Source organism: Sus scrofa, chromosome 5, assembly GCF_054392235.1.
Source record: "Sus scrofa isolate SSC_HxYL_T2T_F1_AM1 chromosome 5, Sscrofa_HxYL_maternal_Yorkshire_Landrace_v2.0, whole genome shotgun sequence".
Lineage (NCBI taxonomy): Eukaryota > Metazoa > Chordata > Mammalia > Artiodactyla > Suidae > Sus > Sus scrofa.
This window is the reverse complement of record NC_139387.1, coordinates 18297563-18316462: the sequence shown is the minus strand read 5'-3', so window position 1 is coordinate 18316462 and position 18900 is coordinate 18297563. Positions and strand designations below refer to the sequence as shown.

General features: G+C 41.7%; 2 protein-coding genes across 20 annotated transcripts in view; one reads left to right on the top strand and one right to left on the bottom strand.

Moving 5' to 3' along the window:
- The window catches only part of LARP4 (La ribonucleoprotein 4), a 176112-nt gene that overhangs the window by 109699 nt on the left and 47513 nt on the right, over positions 1-18900 (bottom strand). The gene's annotated exons all lie outside the window — the stretch shown is intronic.
- FAM186A (family with sequence similarity 186 member A) overlaps positions 1-18900 on the top strand; it is a 61766-nt gene that overhangs the window by 36368 nt on the left and 6498 nt on the right. Inside the window, exons 5-7 of the mRNA XM_021093091.2 lie at positions 4126-4318; positions 8082-8233; positions 9118-9300. Of these exons, the coding sequence (XP_020948750.2) occupies positions 4126-4318; positions 8082-8233; positions 9118-9300 (528 nt within the window). The remainder of the gene's footprint in view (positions 1-4125; positions 4319-8081; positions 8234-9117; positions 9301-18900) is intronic.

The following is an 18900-nucleotide window of genomic DNA, read 5'->3' as shown; positions in this document are numbered from 1 at the left end:
AAGGCACTCAAAGTCTTCAGTTACAAAGACGATTATACAGCAGGATGTGGAAAGAACAACGGTAATATACTGCCAACCCGATACAAGAGAACTCAGGAGAAGCAAGAGTTGGGTAAAGCTTCTATGAGTCCAGACCTATCGACTAAATCTCAAAGAACTTTTAGTAAAAGTCAGTAAGACAGCAAAGGCAGAGAGTCTGACAGAGCAAAGAAAAGAAGCAAGAAGAAGCAAAGTGTGCGTGTGCGTGTGCGTGTGTGTGTGTGTGTGTGTATCTGTCTGGGGAAACTAGTAATTATTTTGGGGCACCATGAACCATATCCATATAAGACGGCAAATTTAATTGATAAATGTGTTTGTTCTCACTGCTCCATCAGCTGGCCATTCCTCCATCTCTCTCTCCTTGGGCCTCCCTATTCCCTGAGACACAACAATATTGAAGTTTAGCCAGTTAATAACATTTCAATGAGCTGTAAGAGTTAAAGTGAAAGGAAGAGGCTCAAGTCTCTCGTTTTAAATCAAAAGCTAGATATGAATGAGCTTAGCGAGGAAAGCACATTGAAAACTGAGAAAGGCCAAAGCAAGGCCTTTAATGCCAGTTAGCTAAGCTGTGAATGCAAAGGAAAAGTTCTTTTTTTTTTTTTGTCATTTCTTGGGCCGCGGGATATGGAAGTTCCCAGGCTAGGGGTCGAATCGGAGCCATAGCCGCCAGCCTACACCACAACCACAGCAACGCGGGATCCGAGCCGAGTTTGCAACCTACACCACAGCTCACAGCAACGCCGGATCCTTAACCCACTGAGCAAGGTCAGAGATTGAACACGCAACCTCATGGTTCCTAGTCGGATTTGCTAACCACTGCGCCACCACAGGAACTCCCAATGCTGGATCCTTTAACCCACTATGTTGGGCCAGGGATTGAACCTGTGTCCTGAGCTGCAGAGACACCGAGGATCCCATTGCATCACATCAGGAACTCCTAGATAGGGAATTTTAAAGAATGAGATACCTCAGTGGTTACTATTGGACTAGGTGTTTAGATTACTGAATTATCTTTTAAAATACATGAACAATAAAATCTCTGAAATGAAACTGTAAATTTTTCCAAGTGATGACACATGATTTCAATAAGGAAAATTATGGGAAAAATCTAAAAGACTGACTAGATGGAAAAACAGTGGGAAAGATTTGATTTGAAAAACAAGTCTTATTGGGATGATCTAATACATAGCAGAGTGATTACAGTCAGCAATACTGTATTATAAATTTCAAAGTTGTTAAGAGACTAGGTCTTAATTTTTCTTGCCACAAGAAAAAAAAATCATAATTATATGACATGATAGAGGGGTTACCTAACACTATGGTGCTAATCATATTGCAGTATATAAATACATCAAATCAACATACTGCATACCTTAGAGTCATTTATATCTCTATTATGTTTATTATTATTATTATTATTTTTGTCTTTTGTCCTTTTAGGGCCACACCAGCAGCATATGGAGGTTCCCAGGCTAGGGGTCTAATCAGAGCTGTAGCTGCCCCCCTACGACACAGCCACAGCAACGCCAATACCGAGCCGCCTCTGGGACCTACACCACAGCTTACGGCAACGCCGGATCCTTAACCCACTGAGCAAGGGCAGGGACCGAACCCGCAACCTCATGGTTCCTAGTTGGATTCGTTTCTGCTGCTCCACGACATGAACTCCTCTATTAGGTTTATATATATAGACGCACACAGTCACTTCTATCTCAAATATACATCAAAGAGGGTTATCAGGATGCTACCCACTTGCTTCATTGAAAACTCTGTTATTTGTAGGAATGAGTGTAATAGGCATTCTGCAGTTCATGAAGAGACATGATTAAAAACACATGTAGCGAGTTTCCGTCGTGGCGCAGTGGTTAACGAATCCGACTAGGAACCATGAGGTTGCGGGTTCTATCCCTGGCCTTGGTCAGTGGGTTAAAGATCCAGCGTTGCCGTGAGCTGTGGTTTGGGTCACAGATTCGGCTCGGATCCGGAGTTGCTGTGGCTCTGGTGTAGGCCGGTGGCTTCAGCTCTGATTGGATCCCTGGCCTGGGAACCTCCATGTGCCGCGAGAGCGGCTCAAGAAAAAGGCAAAAAGACAAAAACAAAAAACAAAATACATGTAATAAAGATGGTTGTAGGAGTGGAAAAATAGAAATAAAAACCACCTATGGGATATGAAAAAAAACCCTAAGGTTCTTGGAAAATTAAATTGATTATAATTAGTTAAATTAATTCAGGAAGCTTAAATATTTAAGTATTAAATGATCCATATATACAGTAGGTTCTAAGCTATTAATTATAACCCACAAGAGACCTAAGAGTTATTCCCTCCCCCCATGTATATAAAATACATATATTCAGAAAAATACCTTCAGTGGGTTCTCATTGCCTACCCCTCAAAAAATCCAAACTCCTTAACATGGCTTTTTAAAGCCTTTCATAATCCAGCTAATTCATAATCCATAATCACCCCCCACTACATCCTTTCACATATCTGTGGTCTAAAAATCCCAAACTACTCATCACTCCTAAAATACAACTTTCATTTTCTTGCCTTTGTTTTTAGTACTCCCTCAACCTAGAATTCTACATCCTCTTCTCAAACTTTAGTGGCTGTAAGATTTACCTGAGATTAAAAAAAAAAAAAAAAAACCCACAGGGAGTTCCCACTATGGTGCAGTTGGTTAAGAATCCACTGGAGTGGCTCAGGTTGCAGCTGCAGCTCAGATTCAATCCCTGACCCAGGAACATCCATATGTTGCAGATGCAGGCATTAAAAAGCAAAAACAAAAAAACAAAACCAAAAAGAAAAAAAAAAAAACCAACTCAGATCCTGGGAGTTTCCTTGTGGCACAGTGGGTTAAGGACTGGGCATTGTCACTACAGTGGCCTGGGTTGCTGCTGTGGCAGGCATAGGTCCCTGGCCTAGGAACTGACAGATGCTGCAGGCGTGGCCAACAACAACAACAACAAAACAAACAAACAGAAAACCCAAAACCAGATCCTGAAGCCTACCACCAACCTTTTTTATTCAAAAAGTCTGGGGAGGAACCATGGAATCTGCATTTTCAACAGGCACCATCCCCCACAAAATGACTCGGTCCAGGTGATCAGGGTCCACACTTGGAGAAATATGGGTATTGTGGAAAGAGAGATCTGGGTTTGCTTCCCAAATCTGTTATTTATTAATTATATGACTTTAGGCAATTATTTTGCTCGGATTTCTCTTCATCTCTGTAGAATGGGAATGGCAAAAAAAAAAAAAAAAAAAATCTGTTTAGGAGGCCCAAATGATGTGGTACACATTACTGTAAAGAGAGTACTACCTTTTTATGATTTCTCAAGATCCGACTCACCATCTTCCTGTGAAGCCTTCTTTAATTCTCTTGTTAGAATTAATTATGCTTTCCTTTTTGCTCAAACTGCTAAACTGCTGTTTAGTATTTATTTCATTCTCTCTGCCACAGTTAATTTATTAGTCTCCTAATCTTGCTTGTAAGTGCTTTGAAGGCAAGGACAGTCTTTTTCATTAATTATGTTAACTACTATTTCATTTCATTTTGCTTTTTAAGGCCACACCTGCAGCATATGGAAGTTCCCAGGCTAGGGGTCGAATAGGAGCTAGAACTGCCAGTCTATGACACAAACACAGCAACATGGGATCTAAGCTGTGTCTGCGAACTGCACCACAGCTCACAGCCACGCCGGATCCCCAACCCACCAAGCGAGGCCAGGGATCAAATCCGCATCCTCATGGATACTAGTCAAGTTCTTTACTGATAAGCCAGGGAAATGTCCCTTTTATATAGTTTATATAAGTACTAAAATATTAATAAATTAAAAATTAATAACCAATGCTACTGTAACACTAAAAAAATTCTGTGAAGAGTTTAAAATTTGACAGTCATATAGAGTTTTGAAAGTTTAGTCATACAGGGAACTAGTTTGAGGTCTCATTCAGCATGCCTCCCATCTTTATCCCATCTCTCTCTGCTTAGTAAGGATGAAATGAAAATGGTAAGTTACTGAGGCCAGGTTTGCTGAGTTAGGATCAGAAATTATATCAATCTAATCCTTATTAATTTTTCCAAGAAACAACATAGTCAAACGATTACAAGCCATCCAGAATACTGGGAGAGGCTATGAGACTCAGAACCTCTACATAATGCTGAACAGAATTGATGACTACCAGAAAAAAGTGATGCAGATCTGGTCGGAGAAGCAGAAATCTCTACAGCAGAAACGGAATCAGTGTCTGAGGAAAACAATGTACTTATTTAGCCAGGTAATCTGTTTTCTATTTCCTCTCCCCAGTGTGTTGTGAAAGCCATAAGCTTTGAAAATAACATTTACCGGGAGTTCCCGTTGTGGCTTATTGGTAAAGAACCTGACTAGGATCCATGAGGATGTGGGTTTGATCCCTGGCCTTGCTCAGTGGTTAAGGATCTGGTGTTGCTGTGAGCTGTGGTGTAGGTCGCAGACGAGGCTCGGATCCTGCGTTGCTGTGGCTGTGGTGTAGGCCGGCAGCTACAGAGCCAATACAACCTCTAGCCTGGGAGCTTCCATATGCCGCTTTAAAGAAAAAAAAAAAGAAAAGAAAAGAGAAAGAAAATAACATTTACCTGGAGATACCATGTATATTCGTTTCCTAATGCTGCTGTTAACAAATTACAAACTTGATGGCTTACAACAACAGAGATGTACTCTCTTACATTTCTAGAGGCCAGTTTCAGAAATCAAGGTGTTGGTGGGGTTGTTCCTTCTGAAGGCCCTGAGGGAGAAATCTGTTTCAGGCCCCTCTCTCCTAGATTTTGGTGGCTATGGCCAATCCTTGACATTCCTTGACTTGTAGCAGCGTAACTCCAATCTCTGCCCCTGTCCTTCCCATGGCCTTCTTCCCAGTGTGTTTTAAGTCTTCTTTCCTCTTAAAAAGGCACATGTCATTAGATTTAGAACTTACCTTGTTAAACCAGGATGATCTCATCTTCAGATTCTTAACGTAATTACATCTGTAAAGACCCTTTTTCCAAATAAGTCTTCATGCACAGGTTCTAGGTGAACACAGCTTTTGAGGAGTTCACCATTCAACCCACTACACTGTGACTTCAGTGAAACTCCTAAACTAACAACAGGCATACAGGCTGGACTCTCTAGAGGAGAAAAGATTAGAACAGGAGAGACTTTGAGAAATGCTCAACTCCTTCCTAGTCAACCCATATCTACCAGCCTCTAGATATGAAATCTCTCTCTCTCTTTTTTTTTAATGTCCACACCCATGACATTTGGAAGTTCCCAGGCCAGGGATTGAATCTGAGCCGCTATGCTGCAGCGATGGCAACACTAGGTCCTTTAATACGCTGTACCTCACTTGGGATTGAACCTTTGCCCTCTGCAGCTACCTGGGCTGCTGAAAGTGGGGATTGAACCTTTGCCCCCTGCAGCCACCTGGGCCGCTGAAGTCGGACTCTTAACCCACTGAGCCACAGCGGGAGCTCCTAGATATGACGCTTAAAGTCACGGCTCTCCAGCTGATTCTTGGTAGTTACTTCTTTCCTCTAAACTATAGAAAGGCAAGTTTTAATATCATGCATTTACAAGAAAGGAGATAAGGCTTTACTTGCATACACAACAGCAGGTACAGAGGATCTTGTTAAACTCTAATATCTACTCATTATGCCCCTCTCTGAAATAAATGTCAGTATGTTTTTGGAAGTGATAGTGATCTTCCAAAAGTTATAGAGTGGAGATTAGAGTTATTTGCTCTGGGATCACATGCCCCTGTTTCTTCCTCCAGCATGGAGTTCTGGTACATTCTTGGAGTTCTAGGAATATTTTTCTATTTATATATCCTTTACTTTCACTAAACTGATATATATGGTTAGCTTATTCACTACTTTAGAAGGTGCAGAAAGACTTCTCATTAGAGCCTGATCCAAATCAGATATGTTGTGAATTTTCCAGAAGTTACCTTTTAAATATTAAAGCTCTCTGGAAAAAAAAAAAAAAGACAAAAAAAAAAAATGGAGTTCCTGTTGTGGCTCAGTGGTTAATGAATCTGACTAGGAACCGTGAGGTTGCGGGTTCAATCCCTGGCCTTGCTCAGTGGGTTAAGGATCTGGCATTGTAGTGAGCTGTGGTGCAGGTTGCAGACGTGGCTCAGATCTGGCATTGCTGTGGCTGTGGTGTAGGCCAGCGGCTACAGTTCTGATTAGACCCCTAGCCTGGGAACCTCCTTATGCCGAGGGAGCGGCCCTAGAAAAGACAAAAAAAAAAAAAAAAAAAAAAAAGATAATAAAGCTCTCTGACTCTCCAAATTAGATAGGTTCTGGGTTTGGAAACTATGACCAATCTAGATGGAGTAAAGCTAGACGAACTGGTAGTATCATGAGCTAACAGGAATCACAATGTCCAGGGCATTTCAGAGGATTAAAAGGAGTCTGGGATCAGGGAAGCTAGAACTTAGATGATGAGGTGGCTATCAAGGCATCACTAAGGGAGAAGAAAAAGCAAAAGGAAGAAGAGTGTAGAAATAGACATTACACTGCATCAGAGATAGCAGTCAAGAGGATGGTTCTGCTACTAGAGGTCTGAGTTCAAATCAGCTTCACCATAAACTAGCTAAGAGACCTTAGGTAAGCCACCTAACTTTTCTGGGCCTCAAATTCCCAACACTGAGACAACAGCAATAACAGCACCTACCTCATAAGTTTGTTGTAATTATGAAATGAGTTAACATACAGAAAGAATCTGACAGTCAGTGTTAGCTGTCGTTACATTTGCACAGTGCTTCACAATTTATGAAGTTCTCCCAAATATAGTATCTTATACAACTCTCATAACAACCCTATGTTATTATTCTTATTTTAGAAATGGAGAAGAAAGAGGTGCAGATAAAATTAGCAACTAATCCAAAGTCACTCATTCAGTCCAAAGGAGAGGACTGAAACTAGAACTTAATGCAGGACCAAGGTTTTTGTTTCTTTGTTTAGTTTTGTTGTCTTTTTAGGGCCCCACCCACGGCATATGAAGGTTCCTAGGCTAGGGGTTGAATCGGAGCTGTAGCTGCTGGCCTACACCACAGCCACAGCAACTTGGGATCCAAGCTTTGTCTGTGACCTACACCAGAGCTCACAGCAGTCCCGGATCCTTAACCCACTGAGCGAGGGCAGGGATCAAACCTGCGCCCTCATGGATGCTAGTTAGATTTGTTTCCACTGAGCTATGACAGGAACTCTAGGACCATGGTTTTTATATATCATAACTGCCAACTCTGAAATCATGTGTTGGAAGTGGGTAGAATTTGAGTAGTGGTTGGAGGAAGGGAGAAAGGGCATAGGTTTTTTGGGTTGTTTTTTTTGTTGTTGTTGTTGTTGTTGTCTTATGTCTCTTTAGGGCAGCACCAGAGGAATAGGGAGGTTCCCAGGCTTACAGCAATGCAAGATCTGAGCCGTGTCTGTGACCTACACCACAGCTTATGGCAATGCTGCATCCCCAACCCACCGAGTGAGGCCAGGGATAGAACCCACATCCTCATGGACACCATGGACACCAGTCGGGTTTTTTTTTTTTTTAATGTCTCTTTTACACTATATATATATTTGGACTTTTTGTCTTTTTATTAGGGCCTCGCCTGAGGCATATGGAGGTTCCCAGGCTAGAGGTTGAATCAGAACTGTAGCTGCTGGCCTACGTCACAGCCACAGCAACACGGGATCCAAGCCATGTCTGCGATCTACACCGCAGCTCACAGCGATGCCAGATCCTTAACCCACTGAGCAAGGCCAGGGATTGAACCCGCATCCTTATGGATGCTAGTCGAGTTCGATAACCACTGCGCCAGGACAGGAACTCTGACACCAGTCGGGTTTGTTAATCACTGAGCCACGATGGGAACTCCTTTTTGTTTTGTTTGTTTGTTTGTTTTGGGGGGGCGTAGGTCTTTAGATTCATAAACCCATGGAAAAGGAAGTGTCATAGTTTAGCTCAGAAGAACTTCCTAAAGACTGGCTCTTTCTTTTCATGGATTCCTTTTTCTGATTTATTTTTAGCTCCAAGAGATATATAAACTGAATCTCAATCAACCTATCCCTTTGATCATGGACAAGAAGCAAGTACATGTCTCTACCAAACTGGTTCAACAGCCATTCCTAAAGCTACTAAGAGAAGAGGACAGAAAGTATTACATATTCAATAAATTTGGGTATGTGGTAGGAAAGACATTAAACTTCTCTTTGGATAATATATGGGACCTAATGCTTTTTTTTTTTTTTCCTGCCCAAGAGCTTCCCTTTCTCCATCATTTTGATATGGTGCAGTAGAGAGTCTAAGGAGGTATTAATTTTTCTAGTTAATTAATTAATTTATTTAAATCTTTTTAGGGTCACACCACGGCATATAGAAGGTCCCAGACTAGGGATCAAATTGAAGCTGTAGCTGCAAGCCTACACCACAGCCACATCAATGCCAGATCCAAGCCACATCTGCAACCTACACCGAAACTCACAGCAACACCGGATCCTTAACACACTGAGCAAGGCCAGGGATCAAATCCTTGTCCTCATGGTTACTAGTCAGGCTCATTACCACTGAGCCATAACAGGAACTCTGTTTCTTAGCTAATTTAGCAAGAGGCTTATTTATACTTAAATATTTAACATCCAGTTTTGAGTTCCTTTTTAAAAATAAAGTTGATTCTTCCTTACTAAGAAACAAATTATTTTAATACAGAATGAAGACACTTAGAAGCATTATTTATTTATTTTTTAAAGAAGGTAGGAACTTTGGGAAAGAAGGAGAAAAGATTGTGGCTAAGGAAAAAATAGCCTGGATATGGAATGTATACTTCCTGAAGCTAATAAAGCAGCTTTAAAATGGATTAGTAGGTGAAGTCATGGAAATGCAACTTTCAGGATAAAAGGAAAGCTATTTCTGCAAATTCTGCTGTTTTAATCCATCTCTTAGTCAAAGTGGGCAGAGCTGATGTTCCTCAGTGCCAGGGAGGGCTTAATAGGAAGGGTATATTTTGAATGGTTAAGGAGCTCAGGAGAGTTTGACCCTTCCAAACAATGCTCTCTGCTTCTCTAGACAAGAAGACCAAATGGAAGCCATCTGGAATGCAGATCTATCCACTTCAAGCTACCCAATCACAGAGAAGCCATCAATGTATTCACTCTGGGCCCAGCTGGGTGGGTACCCAGATATTCCTATGCTGCTCCAGTTAGATGTTCATTCTGTCTTCAGAAGATCTCTTACATGCATCCAATCAAAGTAAGTTAAAGCCTGGGAGCACTCTAGTACCCCTGCCTTTGGTACATACCTTTCGTTTCCCTAACTTGACTTTCTCTTACGGCATCAGGGAGGTACCAAAAGTAGGTTCTTGGTGTGAGGTCAGACTCACACCAGTCATAAAACAGTACAGGTAAGGAGTTCCCTCCATGGCTCAGCAGTTAACTAACCCGACTAGGATCCATGAGGACTCAGGTTTGATCCCTGGCCTCACTCACTAGGTCAAGGATCTGGTGTTGCCATGAGCTGCAGTATGGGTTGCAGACACAGCTTGGATCTGGCATTGCTGTGGCTGTGGCATAGGCTGGCAGCCCTGGCTTGGGAACCTCCATTTGCTTTTTAGGGTGCAGCCCTAAAAAGCAAACAAACAAACAAACAAACTTCAGGTAAATTCAGCATTAGTCTTTTAGTGTTTCTTCCCAAAGGCCTGCAGATGTCACTACTGGAATAATATAAACAAATAAACAAAAACCAGTTATGACACCATGAAACATAATCTAACACCAGACAGGTCTACTTTGAATTCCACACTTAGGGATTTATCACTGGAGTACCAGAAAAACCATAGTAGAATGCTTTTCTTTTTCTTTTTGTTGTATTTTAGAGCTGCACCTGAGGCATATAGAAGGTCTAGGCCAGGGGTCGAATCAGAGCTATAGCTGCCGGCCTATACCACAGCCACAGCAATGCTAGATCCGAGCTGCATCTGTGACCTGCACCACAGCTTATGGCAACACCGGATTCTTAACCCACTGAGTGAGGCCAGGGATAGAACTTGCATCCCCATGGATCCCAGTAGGATTCGTTTTGGCTGCGCCACAGTGGGAACTCCCATACAAAGTAGAATGCTTTTGTCTACTTCATGATTCAGTAACATGACCTTAAAAGCAGTTGTCACATCTAGGCCTATTTTGAAGTAAATTTGGTGCTTTTATCCCAGGATATACTAAATATACTCAGAGAACAGATAAAATGGTCACGTGGTTCCATGTTTCCGAATTCTGTTAAATCAAATTGTTACTGAAACTGTTGGAAATCATTCCAGTGGAAATAAAGAGTTCTGGAGTCTGCATTACCTCTTTCAGGGTAGAGAATTACTTAATGTTTTAAACCTAGAATTTATTATTTTTTTAAACTAAGAATTTATAAAATTGAACTTTTGTGACTTGAAAGAGTTCATGGGAGCAGTTTCATTTAGTCTGATGAAACCCAAGGCCTGGGATAAGAAGAAAGAGTGTTAACGCACACATTTGTTTAGGTGGCAGATCCCATGAAATAGGACACTTAAAATTCTAAAATAAAGTAAAATAGCAGAAATATTACTATATAGGAGTTCCCGTAGTGGCTCAGTGGTTAACGAATCCGACTAGGAACCATGAGGTTTTGGGTTTGATCCCTGGCCTTGCTCAGTGGGTTAAGGATCTGGCATTGCCATGAGCTGTGGTGTAGGTCACAGATGTGGCTCGGATCCCGCATTGCTGTGGCTCTGGGGTAGGCCGGGGGCTACAGCTCTGATTCGAACCCTAGCCTGGGAACCTCCATATGCCGCGGGAGCGGCCCAAGAAAAATGGCAAAAAGACAAAAAATATATATAATGCATACTATATAAAGTCCTATACTATGAGCACTAGTGTTCATGATAAAAAGTAACCAAACCAGGAAGTTCCCATCGTGGCGCAGCAGAAACGAATCTGACTAGGAACCATGAGGTTGTGGATTCAATCCCTGGCCTCGCTTAGTGGGTTAAGGATCCTGTGTTGCTGTGGCTGTGGCTGTGGCCCGCAGCTGTAGTTTCGATTAGACCCCTAGCCTGGGAACCTCCATATGCCCTAAGTGCAGTCCTAAAAAGCTAAAAAAAAAAGGTAACCAAAGCAAATGTTACCATTAAGTTGAACAAGCATGACTCCTAAGTTATAGGTTATAATCAGAAAGCAACTTTTTGTCTACTATTTTCCCTTACATTTTTCAGTGATTAAATTAATTAACAGGTTATTTGGAGGGATAATATTGCTAAATTAATGACTATAGTGCCTGAGACAAGATGTATAAATTTTTCTTTGAATAATACTTCCCTTTTCCTCCATTTCATAGATAGCTTCAATGATTAGATAGTCTACTGACCTAACAACTCACTTCTTCCTCATGCTAAATCCTACAAACTTAGGGAGGCTCTTACTTCCAGTTTACTGCTTGGAAGGATTCAGAATCAAGGCACTTTAAGATTTTTTTTTTTTTTAGTGTAATGTATATACATTCAACCTCTTTAGGATATAGTTCTGAGTCCTGACGAATACATCCCACTAATCTATTTGCAGTCCCTATAGTTTTCCCTTTTCCATAATGTCATATAAATGAAAGTATGTAGTATGTAACTTTTTTTGCTTTTTAGGGCTGCACCTGAAGCATATGGAAGTTCCCAGGCTAGGGGTCAAATAGAGCTACAGCTGATGGCCTATGCCACAATCACAGCAACACCAGATCAGAGTCATGTCTGCAACCTACACCACAGCTCATGGCAACACTGGATCCTTAACCCAGGATTGAAGAGTGAGGCCAGGCATTGAACCTGCATCCTCATGGATAGTAGCTGGGTTCAGAATCTGCTGAGCCACAATGGGAACTCCTAGTATGTAACTTCTGAATATGGCTTTTTCCACTTGGCATAATTCATGTGAGATTCACCCATGCCGCGTTGTGTGTATCAGTAATTCATTTCTTATTACTTACTGACTAGTATTATTCTATCGTATGGCTGTACTATATTTGTTTTACTCATTCACCAGGTCAGGGACAGACATTTGAGGTGTTTCCAATTTTTGGCAATTATAAATAAAACTGCCATTAAAATTCATATACAGGTTTGGAGAGTAAAGGTAAATTTTCATTACTCTTAGAAAAGTACCCAGGAATAGGATTGCTGGTTTGTACGATAAGTGTATGTTTACTTTATAAGAAATGGCTAAGCTATTTTCCAAAGTGACTGTACATCCATTTACAGTTACGCAGTAGGGCTAATTCTTACCCTGCCTTTAGACGAAACTTAGATGGTTCCATAACATTTACGGTAACTTTAGTAATATAAAGTTTAGTAATTTAAGCTTTTTATTAATATAAGTTTAGTAATATAAATTTATCTGGTCAGTAATTAAAATGTCCAGTACCATGTAAAATAAAGCCTTAATTTTGTTTTCAAGTTCTCCTCTCTTTCAGCTTAGATTATTGTAACTTACAGTCAGGGACGCAGGAAGCAGGACATGAACAGCTTCTTTTATGGCTTAATTTATTTTTTATTTTTTATTTTTTGTCTTTTTAGGGTCGCACCCATGGCATATAGTTCCCAGGCTAGGGGTCAGACTGGAGCTACTGCTGCTGGCCTATGCCTCAGCCACAGCAACCTGTCTGTGACCTACAACACAGCTCACTGAAACACTGGATCCCCAACTCACTGAGGGAGGCCAGGGATCAAACCCTCATTGTCATGGATACTAGTCAGATTTGTTTTCCACTGGGCCACAGTGGGAACTCCCTGGCTTTCTTTTGTTCCTACTTTTCCAGCTTGTTAGTATTGGACCTCTTATGGGTAGAGCTCTGAAAAAGGAGAGGGAAGAGAAAGAGCAAGTTCTCATTGACTACTACCGTTGCATCTTTTTTTTTTTTTTGGTCTTTTTGTCTTTTTGTTGTTGTTGTTGTTGCTATTTCTTGGGCCGCTCCCGCGGCATATGGAGGTTCCCAGGCTAGGGGTTGAATCGGAGCTGTAGCCACCAGCCTACGCCAGAGCCACAGCAACGCGGGATCCGAGCCGCGTCTGCAACCTATACCACAGCTCACGGCAATGCCGGATCGTTAACCCACTGAGCAAGGGCAGGGACCGAACCCGAAACCTCATGGTTCCTAGTCGGATTCGTTAACCACTGCGCCACGACGGGAACTCCCTACCGTTGCATCTTCTAACATCATTGACTCCTGAATGCGACAGATTTTTAGAGCTAACTCTTTCACGGGGTACTTGGTGAGCTGGCAGTCATCATCTCTGGAGATCACTCATCTGCAGATTTTTTTTTTTTTTTTTGCTTTTTTTTCTTTAGGGCCATACCCTCAGCATATGGAAGTTCTCAGGTAATGGGGCAAATCAGAGCTACAGCTGATGGCCTACACCATAGCTACAGCAACGCGGGATCTTAGCCAGGTTTGTGACCTACACCACAGGTCACGGTAACACTGGATCTTTAACCCACTGAGCAAGGTCAGGGATCAGACCCGCTTCCTCATGAACACTAGTTGGATTCCTTTCCACAGAGCCACGATGGGAAGTCCTCATCTGCAGATTTCTTGATCGTGGCAGATACATTTCTAATCCAACTAGTTGTTTGCATTTGTGATACCTCCAACTTCTCTCTGCCGAGGTATGTTTGCATATTTGGGCAGCTCTTCTGCACAGAATTCATGACAGCCCTATGCTAGCTCTCTTGGGTATATGTGTATGTGTGGCCTTCATCTAATCTCTAGGAAACACTTGAGCCTTCTTTGTCCAGATAAACTCTAAGGCTGAAGGCTTATCCCAATGTAGCAGCAGCTTTTTCTTTGCTTCTGTCACTAGAGCAGGTAGCCAATTAATCATCTGCCTTAATTTTTTTGTGTTTGTTTTTTGTTTGTTTTTTAGTTTGTTTTTAGGTGTAGAATCAGGCCCCTGTCTATTGGGCCTCCAAACTAAAGGCTTGTGTTAAGTTCTTAGAGTGAAGGAAGGGTAGAAGCACACTCAAAATCCTCTTTTCCTTGACCATTTTGTACTCTCAGAGTGAGTAAGAAGATTGAGTCAATGACTTTGTAAATCCTAGTCCAGCACTTTCCTTTGGAATTTGTTATCCATTGTTAAGGTTGCCAGAATTAGCAAATAAAAATATAGGACACCTAGTTAAATTTTAATTTCAAATAAAAGGCAAGTGATTTAGTACAAGTATGGTACATGTAATTTTATACTAAAAAAATTATTCATTGTTTATCTAAAGTTCATATTTAACTAGGCACCATATTTAATCTGGCAACCCTTTTATTGTGCTTTGCCAGGACTTTTTTTTTTTTTTTTTGCCATTTCTTGGGCCGCTCCCGCGGCACAAGGGAGGTTCCCAGGCTAGGGGTCTAACTGGAGCTGTAGCCACCGGCCTACCCCAGAGCCACAGCAACTTGGGATCTGAGCCGCGTCTGTGACCTACAACACAGCTCACGGCAACGCCGGATCGTTAACCCACTGAGCAAGGGCAGGGATTGAGCCCGCAACCTCATGGTTCCTAGTCGGATTCGTTAACCACTGCGCCACGACGGGAACTCCCCAGGACTGTTTTTTTTTTTTTTTTTTTTTTTTTTTGTCTTTTGTCTTTTTAGGGCTGCACCCACGGCATATGGAGGTTCCCAGGCTAGGGGTCAAACGGAGCTGTAGATGCAGGCCTGCATCACAGCCGCAGCCACAGCCACGCAGGATCTGAGCCACATCTGCAACCTACACCGCAGCTCATGGCAGTGCTGGATTCTTAACCCACTGATCGAGGCCAGGGATCAAACTTGCATCCTCTTGGGTACTAGTCGGGTTCATTACCACTGAGCCACAACGGGAACTCCAGAGTTTCCATTTTTACATGCTATTAAATACAAGATATGTACTAGGAGCTTCTAACTTGTATAGTTAGATGTTTAAAAACTTTCAGAACAGGAGATGCTGAAAACAGTGAAAAATTTTAAGACACTATAGGAAGTAGGTGAATTGAAGTATTGGATTTTTGCTATTTTTCACTAAAAATATTTTTCAGACCTTTAAATTAGTAATAATAGGTACTATATGATTGTTACTATTTGTCATCCTCTCCCCTTTTTATAATCCCTAGAATCTCTTCATGGTCTTTCTCCCTCAAAGAGGGAACTATATTTATTTAACTTTGTGGCAATTAAAGCACAAACTGAGAGGAATTCCCTGATGGCACAGTGGGTTAAGGGTCCAGTATCGTCCTATGGCTCAGGTCACCGGTGTGGTGTGGGTTCAGTCCCTGGCCCAGGAACTTCCACATGCCATGGGTGCAACCCAAAAGAGGGGGGAAGAAAATTACAAACTGAGAGACTTTCTTTCCCTCTGGGTTTGCTCATTTCTACCATCTTTTGGATCTCACTTTAGAAAATCATTCTTTCTGAGCTATCTTCTCTGACTCCTCTGTTCTCCCATAGCTTTTTTTTTTTTTTTACTAAAGTACAGTTGAATTAGAAGGATGTATCAATTTCTGCTGTACAGCAAAGTGATCCAATCATACATGTATTTATATATACATTCTTTTTCTCATGTTATCTTCTATCATGTTCTATCCCAAGAGATTGGATATAGTTTCCTGTGCTATACAGTAGGACCCCATTGCCCAGCCATTCTAAATATAATAGTTTGCATCTACTAACCCCAAACCCCCAGTCCATCTCACTCCCTGCCCCTCCCCCTTGGCAACCACAAATCTGTTCTCCATGTCTGTGACTCTGTTCCTGTTTTGTAGGTAGGAAATTTTTTTAAAAAGTGCCATAGCATCTTGTAATTAACATTATCCTAGTATTTACCATTCTGTATTGTAATTGCCTCACTACTTACTTCCTCTGATTTTATGTTTTATTTTTTATTTATTTACTTTTTGGCTACCCCCGAGGCATGTGAAGTTCCCATGCCAGGGATCAAACCCATACCACAGCAGTGACACAAGCCACAGTAGTGACAACACCAGATCCTTAACCTGCTGAGCCACCAGGGCATTCTGTCTGATTTTAAACACTATGTTTTAGGAAGATTAGCTGCCTGTTGTGTCAACTGCCTCTATTTTTGTTCTTCTTGCTTTCCTTTCAAAAATATTTACTGACTACTTACTACATGCCAGGTACTACAACTGGGCACTGAGATACACTGTGGGGAAGGTTCAGGATACCATGGATGCCAGGCAGAAGGAACAATATGTGCAAAAATCCAGGGCTAATATACTGAGCATACTGCTTTATTTGCTTGATTTCCTAAATTTTTTTTTGTGTGTGTGGTCTTTTTGCCTTTTCTAGGGCCACACCCATGGCATATAGAGGTTCCCAGGCTAGGGATCTAGTTAGAGCTGTAGCTGCCAGCCTTCGCCAGAGCCACAGCAACGCAGGATCCAAGCTGCGTCTGCGACCTACACCCCATCTCCCGGCAACGCCAGATCTTTAACCCAGTGAGCAGGGCCAGGGATCAAACCCGCAACCTCATGGTTCCTAGTCGGATTCGTTAACCACTGAGCCACGACGGGAACTCTCTAAAATTTTTTTAAAAAATAAAATATATATACAAACAAAAACTTCCCTACTCCCCAGTTCCCTTTCTTCCTATTTCCAAACAGGGTGACTAGAACTAAAATTTCTCTTCCTGTTCTGATGTGTTAAGCGATGCCTGGAGTTATGTCATCTTTTGCAACCCTGAGGTGATAACCACAGGACAAAAAGACAATACACCAAGAATTACAGAGAAGGAAAATGAATAAAACCATATCCTGGATGGCATCAAGTTGCTAGAACAACCCTGAGTACACCTGCCTCTGGGCTTGTCGTTAGGCGAGCAATAAAATGCTTTGTAGTTTCGGCCCTCCTTAGTCAGGGATTCTGTTACTCGCAGCCACAAACATTAATGACTTACTCAGTTTATACTTTTTCACCTCAGAAAATCTTTTCCTAATCTTCTCTATTGCCCGTATGTGCCATTTTCCAAACTCTCATAATATCCTAAGCTTGTTACTCTATCATCGTATTCACATGTATTATAATATTTTTTTTTTTTGTCTTTTTAGGGCTGCACCCTCCGCATATGGAGGTTCCCAGGCTAGGGGTCTAATCAGAGCTGTAGCTGCTGGCCTACAACACAGCCACAACAATGCCAGATCCGAACTATGTCTGCGACCTACACCACAGCTCATGGCAACAAGGGATCCTTAACCCAGTGAGTGAGGCCAGGGACCGAACCCGCAACCTCATGATTCCTAGTCAGATTCGTTTCTGCTGTGCGATGGGAACTCCTATAATGACTTGTTTATGCATTTGTCTTTTTGTATTCTCAGCAATCTCAAAAAAGTTTAATGTTTAATGAATGAATAAATCTATGCTTCTGTTTCCAAAGAGATAATAATCAAAGCAGGGGATGATGAAATACCGAGAAATTACAAGGACAATAACTATCAAAAGAACAGTTTTCAATAGGACTCTTTTAGGGCAGAGGAAGCTTTGGAAATTGTAGGCTATGTGCTGCAATTTTCATTAAGGCAAGTACCACTACCTGTTAAGTAATAGTAATAACAGTGACATTTCACAATTGTGTGGTGCATTTTACAAACAGTGAATCTAATATCAAAGTTAAGCCTTACAGCCGTCCTAGTGAGGTAAATAGAGCAAGCATTTTAGAGAATAGGAAGCTGAGGCAGAACTGGAATTTCAAACAAGTTGTATATGCCACACTAAAGACATCTGAACTTTTTTCTTTTTTATTAAAGTGTAGTTAATTTATAATGTTGTGTCAACTTCTGCTATATATACAACAAAGTGACCCAGTCATACACACACACACACACACACACACATATACACATTTTTTTTCTCATTTTATTTTCCATCATGTTCCATCCCAAGAGATTGGATGTAGTTCCCTGTGCTATAGAGTAGGACTTCATTCCTTATCCATTCCAAAAGTAATAGTTTGCATTTACCAACACCAGACTCCCAATCCATCCCACTCCCTCCCCCTTGGCAAGTACAAGCCTGTCCTCCATGTCTGTGAGTCTGTTTCTGTTCTGTAGATTGGTTCATTTGTGCCACATTTTATTTTACTTTATCCATTTATTTATTTATTTATTTATTTATTTATTTATTTATTTTTGTCTTTTGTTGTTGCTATTTCTTGGGCCGCTCCTACGGCATATGGAGGTTCCCAGGCTAGGGGTCAAATCGGAGCTGTAGCCACCGGCCTACACCAGAGCCACAGCAACGCGGGATCCGAGCCGCGTCTGCAACCTACACCACAGCTCACGGCAACGCCGGATCGTTAACCCACTGAGCAAGGGCAGGGACCGAACCCGCAACCTCATGGTTCCTAGTCGGATTCGTTAACCACTGCGCCACGACGCGAACTCCTATCCATTTATTTTTTTAGGGCCACACCTGCAGCGTATGGAAGTTCCCCGGCTAGGTGTCAAATTGGGGCTGCAGCTGCCAGCCTACACCACGGCCACAGCAACTCCATATCTGAGCTGCATCTGTGACCTACACCATAGGCAATGCGAAATCCTTCATACACTGAGTGAGGCCAGGGATCGAACCTGTATCCTCATGGGTACTAGTCAGGTTCTTAATCTGCTGAGCCATGATGGGAACTCTACACCACATTTTAGATTTCACATATAAGTGATATCCTATGGTATTTGCAGTTATCTTTCTTACTTCACTTAATATGATACTCTCTAGTTGCATCCATGTTGCTGCAAATGGTATTATTTTGTTCTTTTTATGGCTGGGTAGTATTCCATTGTGTATGTATCACATCTTAATCCATTCATC